This window comes from Rhagoletis pomonella, unplaced genomic scaffold (assembly GCF_013731165.1).
Source record: "Rhagoletis pomonella isolate Grant_MI unplaced genomic scaffold, Rhpom_1.0 Rhpom_scaffold_00005, whole genome shotgun sequence".
Lineage (NCBI taxonomy): Eukaryota > Metazoa > Arthropoda > Insecta > Diptera > Tephritidae > Rhagoletis > Rhagoletis pomonella.
This window is the reverse complement of record NW_023458559.1, coordinates 62,043,856-62,053,616: the sequence shown is the minus strand read 5'-3', so window position 1 is coordinate 62,053,616 and position 9,761 is coordinate 62,043,856. Positions and strand designations below refer to the sequence as shown.

Here is a 9,761-nt window from a genome sequence, read left to right as displayed (position 1 = left end):
GGGGGCTGCTCCATCTACTACTTCTATGTCGGTCATTTGCGAGTAGCCTCTTTCTGCTACGGTTTCCGTTTCTGATTCTGTCGCTGCCACTGGCGCTTTAACATTTGCTTGGTCTTTAGCTGCCGCGACATCTTCTTCTACTTCCGCTCCATTTTCATTTCCATCTCCACCAAAAACCTCTAAATCACTTTTTCGTCGGTCGCCTCTTTCGGCAGCTGATTTTCTTGCCACTGACGTGAGCTCATTTATCTCCATCGTTTGTCGTTCATCAGCTGTTACCATTATTGTTTGTTTGGTTGTGGTTGTGGTGGTTGTCTCAACGTCATCAACGCCATCAGCGTCGACATGCACACCAGCAATTGCTGTATTTTGCTCAATCGTTGTAGCGCGTCCATTTTGTGTTTGACTTCCGTTTAGTTTAATTTCCAGTTCTCGTCCAGGCGCTTGATTTTCTTGCCATTCCGCGCGCGTGCTCCTTGCATCCTGCTTTTCAACATATTCTCCACTCGGCGGCTGCTGCTGCTGCTGCTGTTTTTGCTCATTCCTTTCGGATTTATCAATTTTTATGACATTTGACGTGCCTGCGGACAACTCCAGTGCCGGCGATGGTGGCTGTGGCGTGTGCGCGTCATAGTCGCCATCATCATAGCTGTCAACTAAATCGCGCTCATTATTGTTATCATCAGTTGCAGCTATGAGCATATCGCTTTCACTATCACTCAACGCGTCATTTGCCGCTCTATTATGGCGATTGATTTGAAAATCATTTGCATCATCAAAATCATGCGAGTGGCTGCTGCACGTGGTAGTTTCTGGTGCGCTTGTTCTTTCTTTCATTTCGTTGTGCGACTTTTTTGTCGTGCCGCCGCCTATTTTATTATCATCATTTGCTGCGACGTTTTTGTCAATTTCCGCAGCATCGCCGCATTCGTTATTGACTGACACTTGTTCTGCGCCTTCTTTGGCCTCCTCATCCTTTTGCGCGGCCATTGCTGGTGGCCTGTCAATTTGATTATCATCATTAATAATCGCATCAACCAATTGCGCTATCCTCGATGCTGTCGTCAAAACGTGGTCAGGTGCGTGTAGCGCGCGCCCCATTTGCTTTTTAAGTTTCTTACTATGTGCTGGCGCGTACACCTTGTGGCCATGCAAATTGCTCCTGCCTGCCTTGTAGGCTTTTTTCCACTTTTCAACTGCCGCGCCACGCATTTTTGCTTCATGTTTGCTAAATGGCGCGTCTGTTGTCATCGATATCTCATTAATTTCAGTCGTCGCTTTAAATGGACTTAGTTTTCTTCTGTTTACTTTGTTAACAAGCGCCGCGCTAAAGTCTTTTCCTTGTCGCTGCGTGTTACCTTCAACGTAATCAATATCACTATAAGCCACATTATAAATGTCACTGGGGACCAATGTAGACGCGGGCGGTGTTGCCAAGGTAGCGATTACGTCAGACGCACGCCCAGCGTCTACGTTTAGTTCTCTTTGAACTGTCTTTGATGGCATTCTCCCTGCCGCCTCGTATATTTTCGCGTCATTTTCGTGCGTCGCGTCCGTCTTCTTTTCTATCAACATTGCCACTTCATTATTTTTATCCTCAAAAGCCTTTGATAAAACTTTGGCAATGGTCGTCAATGTATCACCGATATGCTGTTCATCAGACGCGTCGTCATCATATTCGAAAGCGCTAGAAGATGCTTCTTCCTCAGCTTCAACTTCAATGGAGACAGCAATTTTTTTGTCATTATTAGTGCTTTGATTGAGACCTAATACGTTATTGATTTGCAAAGTTTGTGCTGTGGCAACGCCGCCAGGTTTTACTGGCGTTTGATTACTGTTGGGTGCATTCTTGTTATTGTTGTTATCATAATCACTTTGCGCGCTGTAAGCGCTCATATCTAGGACATGCTTACTTTCGTCTTTAACTTCATTTTCGCGCTTTTCCGCCGTCGCCACAAAATTACTTTCACCTTTGATGTCAGGTAGCGCGTTCATTTGACATTTATGTTGCGCGCCTCCTTTTTCTGGTGTTTGACAACGCATATTTGTGGCTGTTAATAGATTTGTTGGCAGCGCATTACCTTCATCACTTGCTGTAGTCTGCGTTGCATTGATAGTCGCTTGGATTGAATGCGTCAATGTTGCGCTGTCACTAGACGTACCCACCTCAGCGTCCGTCGAAGGTATTTTGCTTAAGTTTCCGCCCTCAGCGTCAGCCGCTGTATCACTTACTTGCCTTTGTGCGTGTGCAGGAATGTCAAGATCTTCCATTTTCCGCACTTCCGAGAGCCGCGCGCTCATATTTGCAAGCATTTCTTCCTCTACTGGTAGCGCGGCCAATTCAATCATCTTTGCGTCCAACTCCAACTCCGGCGTTATGAGCTTTGCGTTTTCAACAACTTCAAAGCTGTCAGCGACCTTCTCACTATTGTCGTCAGTGCGCGTATTACTGCCGCTGTGCTTTGCATTTTCATCATTTAAGCCACCACCATTTTCCCAGTTGCGTTCAGTGACTTTGTTCTTTTTGCCGTTATTGCCTTCGTCGCGCCAATTCATATCATCATACTCTTCGAGAGTTTTTGTAATTAAGTCGATGCTTGCGAAACTTTGGTCTGTCATTAAACTCCGTCGATAACGTTTCTTGCGCACGCCATGTTGTTGTTGCCGCGACAGCAATGGCGTTTGGAGTTTACGATTTTGCTGCTGCTGGCGTTTGATGTGCTGCTTGTGTTTTTGCCACTTGTTACCACCGCTAGTTGCCACTACCGCTGCCCAGTCATCACTGCTTGCGTATTTTTGTTGTTGAAGCCCTTTGCGTTGTGCGACAGTTGACAGGTGTGTCACTGCCGCTGTTGCTGGTGCTGCGTTATCCTTTGTTAAGTGCTTCCACTTTTGTTGGGTTGTTTTGTGCGCGTCCACGCGCTTCCAGTGCGACCATGTGGCGCGCATATCTGCTGCTGGCAGCACTTCATATCTGATGCCTAGAGATGCACAGCGCGTATTTTTTCAGAATTTAATTTGATTCTTAGTTTTAAATTTTTTTTAGTATTAAAATTGTTTCGTGAATTTTCGGAATATTTTTGGATAAAACACATTGCTGCTGTCTACCTATATTTCTTCCTCATTAAACTCTAATGAATACATACCACTTGTGCGTGCTAAGGGGGGAAGGGGCTCTTGCGTTCTCTATAAATTACGCAAATTATCTAAATGGATTTTAGACAAAAAGGCGACAAAGGCTTTCGTAGACTTGTCGCAGAAATTATGTGTAAAATGTGTTTATTATACGATTGTACCAATGAGTGCAGCTCCGTCCACGAGCTCAATGGCGGATGAAGGCATGTAAGGTGAAAGGAATCAAGCAAGTCTTGTGGGGACCATGTGCGCTCCTTCGTGCGCAAAATTCAATGGTAAATTGTGGTAATCGTTTGTTGTATCACTAGAGACACAAGTATTTATGAGTGGCTGTGGTGTACTTGTTTCTAATGTCTCTAATTTCAACAAAGATGTGATACAATTTAACTTGATTTTAATTCGCAGGATTTTTTGCGAATTATTTTTTGAACATTTACTTGTGCGCACGAATATAATTTCATTACTTTGCCAATGAAATGCCAATACTTCACTTCTCAAATTCGTGACTTGTGTTGCGGTTCAGACTCCTGCAATACTTTAGCTTCATGTCGCCTTCAAAGAGCAGATATATTTTATTGAAACCCTTTTTCCAATGCCGACCCGATGCGTGTATGTTGGCTGCAATAAGCATGAAAAAATTTTGTGAAAATCCCGAGTGTACTTCGCTAGAACCGACGGGGCTTAGTTAAATTATCACTCAGTAATTTTTGGTTTGGGTTGACACATCCCTCAAAAGTAGGACGCTGCCTTCATACAGCTTGGGGCTGCAGGTGACCAGACGTGACAATCCTCTAATCCGGAGAGCAGTAAAATTTTTAGCCAGATGGTCGACAGCGGGGATCGGCATACTAACGGCCTAGGAGCAGATTTTAGGACACTCAGTTCACTTTGTTGGGCAGTTGGTCATAGAATAAAATGTTTAATAACCCGAACATCAAAAAACAAAAACAAGAAGGAAAGGAAGTCTGTCTAGAGCTCCCTAAGCAAAAGCGGTTCAGCGACAACTCAGGCCTCGATAACCAGGGAAGCTGCCACCAAGCAGAGTGCAAACCAGAGAGGGCAACGCTAGCTATCATTCCGCATTTGGAAGTCTTAGTTGATCTTACATGTCTGCAGAGGGAAAACTTAGCACGAGAGAGACTGCCAAATCAGATTCAAAACCCAAAATACGTTAATACCTTTAAGAAGAAGCAGGCAAAAGGTATGTCTTAAAGACAACTATCAATAGACGGTGTAAGACCAGAAAATGGACGGCGAAAGAGCTAGAGGCTGTTTAGCTTAGGTGTGGCGTACTGAAAGAGAAACCAGTGGACCCAAATGAAGTTGAGCCTCTACCACAGGATCTTTATGGACAGCAGAAGGGAAGAAAGGCCGAAATATATAGCGGGGGAGCTGTTAAGCGTCTCGGGAAGTAGGACGAGCCTGGAAAACCAAATCCCTTTTCAACGATACGTATTGTTTTTGCCTATTAAAAATCAATAAATGGCAGTGCTTATCGTTTGGATCCCGCTGATCTACCGTAGGGCGCAGTGGCTATCTCACGAGGGGGGTGGACCTCAACTGTAGTACCGCACTTAGGCCTCTTGAAATGCGTTAAAAATGGCGTAGTCTTCAGCAGTCGTGTCTTTGGAATTTTTGTCGCAGTGAACTTGGTGTTCGAGTAAATCTGGGGGTGTTTTTTTTTTTTATCAAACTGACCAAATGTGAAAAACTTTCCTTTCACACTTGCAATTACACTGAGATGAATCGAAGGCCAGTTCCAATTTTTTTGATCTTTTTAGTTGATAATATTCGAAATTAGATGACTGCAGCAGATACTTAAACTTATATACACATGTATGTACAAAGTGGAATAATCTTAACCCACTTTCAGTTCCTAATACAGAGATGGAAAATAAATAGAGACACGACATTTTAACAAATTTTTCCTATTTTTTACCAACTTCACAAAAAGTTATAAAAGTTATTAGTTCATCGGAACATTTTTTTTTTGTTAAGTATTTACCGCATAACTTTGGACCAAGTTAACCGATTTTTTTTTTTAAGGAACGGTCTTACCTCACAGGTGGTTCCATACTAATTTGATTTAAATCCGATCATAAGATCATGAAGAAATTAAAGACAGTCTTAAACTTTTATAAGAGAATTAAAGTCGGTTTTATTATTTGCTTAAAAATTACTGGTTCTTTTGTTTATTTAATATTTATTATCTTGATGTAAAAGTATAGCTCATTATCTAAGAAGTTCATATATAAAACTTTATGCAAAAATTATAAAAATTCTGCAAAGTTGCATCTAAATTTTCGACTTTTTAATTCGATTTTTTACTTGTTTTTGAGTATGCAGTTTTATAGCTCATTAAATTTAGTGCAAGTGCAAGTTTGAAATCCTATAAAATTGCGTTGTTTTTTAATTTTTTTTTTTCTGAATGTATTATGCACTTTTTTCCATAAAAAATTGCCAAAAACCTTTTACTTTAAACTTACACTTTATTCTACTAAAAGTTAATGGGCTATAAAAGTGAATAAAGCAATATTGGATTAAAAAATTGAAAATTTAGATGCAATTTTGCTAAATTTTTATAATTTTTGCATATATATGAAATATGAATTTATATGGGGTTTGCTAGACATTAAAAAAAAATAATAAATATTAAATAAACCAAAGCAAAACAGGCAAAATTTGTTAAAATGCCGTGTCCCTATTTATTTTTCCACCTCTGTATATAAAAACATATAAAAGCTACGTTCCCATTACATCGACGGCGATTTGCGAAAACTTCAATTAGCATTAAATTACGAAAATTCAGCGCTCATTCAGAAAACTAATTTATTTCTCCTGAGCAAGAATATCAATTGTAAAACGAAAGCAAAAACAAAAACTATGTAAATAAATTCGAATTTCACTTTTGCTTTTAGTTTTGCCGTCTTAACTTCTCGCCATCAATTTCCGGTGTGCAAGGTGTCTGCATTCAGTTTCACCTACATCTTGCCCCACTTAATACTGATTTTCCGAGTGTTTTATTTCACAACAACAAGAAAAGTAAGCAATTTTTCTCTCGCCTTTGTCGTCGCCATTGTCGTGGTCTATTTATAGTTAAAGAACTTTGTCGAAGCTGTCAACAGCAGACGGCGGTAAATAAATAAATAAAACGACAGTCCAAAACAAATGAATTGAAGTGGAAAAAAAGAAGAATGCAAGGTAAACATTTTTGGCTAAACAAACATATACTTGTGCCAAAAGCAATAACAGCAAGAAAAACCACAACAAAAAACATAAAACAGTCAAACCAAGCAGTCTAAAGGCTCTGTTATGCATACTTGGCAGTGCATGCACTGCTATACCATTTTTACGTGGAAATCAAAAACCAACAGACTTCTACGTATGTAATGCTGTGCGTTGGGTAACAGCTTACACGCGAAGCTCTTTTAACAGATTCCTTATGTGGCAACTCTCATGCAATGCCAAGTATGCATAACTGAGCCATAATGCGCTTGCACTTAAAAAAAATACAGCAGACAACGGTAGCCGGCAGCTAGCCAAGCAGCCACTGCGTATAGCCCCTTCCCGCGCTAGACACGCGGTTCAAGTGACAATTTTATTCATTTGATTTCGTTTAAACTTTAGCCTCTCTATGCCAATTTTTTTTTTCTAACGCACTTCTCAGGGCGCTTTTATTTAACCTGCCTCTATTTAATTTTATCATTTCACAATTATTTTTCGCGATTTTATCATCTTACGCTTCTTCGTTGATTCGTTGTCGACAGTAATGTGCGGCGCTTCATTCGACGCTATCATCAGCGTTGGTCCTTAGCGCTCAAGTGAAACTCATTTAAAAATAATTAAAAGTTGAAAATAATTACCTCCATTATTGGCATTTGCCAGCGATGAGGACAGCGATGATGAGGGTGAAGATGCAACTGCTCCCGGCGTACCAATGGCGGCTACAGCTGAGGACGCTGATGCTGGCGATTGGTAGGCAGTGGATGATGGTGAGGTGCCACCACCAATACCACTACCACCATTAATGCCACTGCCACCCAACAAGCCACCATTGCCGTTAATTGCCGCTGAAGCCGCTGCTGCCGCCTGCGCCGCTGCCGCTTGTGATGCCGATATCGAAGAGAGCGATGAGGTTGCCGTTGATGCAGTGACCGTGGTGGGTTGTCCGAATTTCGTTAGATCCGTATTAGTGCTTTTGGCGGCCGTCACCTCGGATGCCTCATTGCCGACTAGAATTGTGCGTGGTTCGTCGATGGATAAGTGTAGCACACCGGAAACTGTGCAGAGTTGTTGCAGACGGAGGAGGAAAAGTGGAAGAAATGGAAAATTTATGTGAATAATTGAGTATTAATTGAAATAATTTTAATTGATACATGAAATAAAACTTAATAAACTCTAGAGGAGAGAGATAGAGAGCACGGGCAGAGTGAAATGATAACAAGTGTAGTGTACTTACCATATAGAACTATGGAAATCAGGCCAAGTAACGCAAATACCGCCAAACAAATGTTGAGCGCACATCGCCAACGATGCCAGCGCGCCGCCAAACCTTTGCGGAAGTTCATCGGTGTCGAATAGTGATGCGCGGGCAGGCCGCTCATGACGCTGCGCGGTGGAAGCACGGGTCCCATGCAATTGTTCGTGCTGCGCTCGTAACCTTTGAGTGTGTCTTTTGTGGGTGTTGAGCAGGCTGAGCCGCTTTTATAATCGATGGGTAAACCTTTGTTGATATCTGTAAAGTAAATTTTGAAAGTTTAATGAAAGTTTCGAAATTTTTAAAGTTCGATGGAATATTCTTTTATATATACATATTAACTTTTTTAAATAATGAATGCGAAATTCAGCGTATGTACATATATATATGGGAAAATGTTTTGAAATGGGGACTTTTCAATAAAAAAAAATTTGTTTTTCAAAATAGTAGCACAATTTTTTTTCCATAATTTATCACTTGTAAACCTAATTGAAGTACTTTATAACCCGTGTAAGTAGTATTTTTTTAATTGCTACTCTATTTAAACCATATAACTGTTTCTTATTAGCCGGGTCAAGTTAGATTTTCAAGGTTGAAATAATTCACATAAAGCTGATCACGATCACCACTATAAATGAAGTGTGAAAAGTCCTCATCGATCCCAGATCCATAAAAAATATTATTCAAGGTCAAAGGTAACATAAATTGATTTTTACCATTTTCAGCTGAACGGTGAGGTTTATAATAAAAATAGGTTAGACAAAAGGGTAGATCATGCAATTAGCTCTAAAAATCGTTATGACACTTATGTTCCCTAGTGTCACCCTTTCTAGGATACAATGACTCGATCGACATCCATATTGTAATAATTAATTTAATTTATCAAATACTTTGAATTGAAGTAAATTTTTAACGGGGGCTGGTATAAAAATTCAGTATTATTAATGAAAAAATTACGCACTGGTTACGCGTTTTCTCGAGCAGATTTTTTTGAAATGTTAGGAAGCACGTTGTCCTTTAGCCTAGAAATCTGCTTCTGAAGAAATAAATAAGTATATTTTATACGCACAAATGTAGTATAAGTACCGCTCAACGACTATCACGAGAAAATTCATGATTTTCATAAAATACGCGAAATTCAGTTACAGTTGTGAGTAGCCTTTTTTATCCCATTTGGTAACTGGCACATTTGTTTAATACCTGTTTTTATTCCTCAGAACCTACAAATGAACGTCTGAAAACCTTGAGCTTTAGGTCTGGTCGCTCAAGAAGTTACTCCTTAAATAAAAAGTAGATTTTATAATTTCCTGATTTTCTCGATTTCAACAAGTAAATTAGTCATTTAATCGTTAGATTTGTTATGAATAACTATTTACTGATATTTACACATACAAGTAGTATTGGCGGCCGCTGTGGTGTAGTGGTAAGCAGTGCGCGTTTCCACCCCGCACACACACACATCGACTTTCGGCGGTCTATCCATACAACCGCAGCATACCGCTTAGAATTCAGCTCTCAAGAAAAGTCACAAGAAATATTTTTAATTATTTCTATTGCTTGGATAAGCACTTTGCTTTTGCCGTAAATTTTCTTGAAGAAACAAATATCCGAGCATTTTTTTCTTGAGAGCTGCAAACTAATTTAAGAAATTTTGATAGAAAGAAATTTTTTTCCATTTCTTGTGGGGCGTTTTATATGAATTTTTCGTTTTTCTTGAGAGCTGGAAACACTCCTTTATTCATAAAAACCTATTTTACGCCCTCAAAAAAAAAAAAATGTTTACCAAATGTACTCATCAAATTCAAATTAAATTGCCTCGGCGTATACATTGACGGATTATGAGGTTTTTTATGCCAGCCATTTAGGGCATTTCAATTTACTTTAATGTAGTATTAAGACTATTGCAAAAATGAAAAAAGAAAAACGAAAGCAAAATCAATTAAAGCATTTGACCATGAAACACGCTATAAAAATCCCAGTTAGTAGTAGCAATGTTAAGCCGTAAAAAGCCGACAAAAAATAAACACCCCTCCGAAATGTGTTGTAATCAGAACCTAGCCAGTTCAGTAAAAAATAGCAAAGCAAAATGAAACTAAACGACAACTGCGGCAACCATTAAAATCACACCTAATTTTCCATGCTCGTTTTT

General features: G+C 39.8%; 2 protein-coding genes across 2 annotated transcripts in view; both read right to left on the bottom strand.

Moving 5' to 3' along the window:
• The window catches only part of LOC118740172 (platelet binding protein GspB-like), a 132,456-nt gene extending 124,585 nt beyond the window's left edge, over positions 1 to 7,871 (bottom strand). The window contains exons 1-3 of the mRNA XM_036471668.1: positions 7,595 to 7,871; positions 6,999 to 7,415; positions 7 to 2,981 (exon numbers count right to left, since the gene is read on the bottom strand). Of these exons, the coding sequence (XP_036327561.1) occupies positions 7 to 2,981; positions 6,999 to 7,415; positions 7,595 to 7,769 (3,567 nt within the window). The 5' untranslated portion in view covers positions 7,770 to 7,871. The remainder of the gene's footprint in view (positions 1 to 6; positions 2,982 to 6,998; positions 7,416 to 7,594) is intronic.
• A 1,633-nt stretch (positions 7,872 to 9,504) lies between these two features.
• LOC118740171 overlaps positions 9,505 to 9,761 on the bottom strand; it is a gene marked incomplete at its 5' end in the record, with an annotated part of 6,393 nt that continues 6,136 nt past the window's right edge. The window contains 1 exon segment of the mRNA XM_036471667.1: positions 9,505 to 9,510. Within this exon segment, the coding sequence (XP_036327560.1) occupies positions 9,505 to 9,510 (6 nt within the window).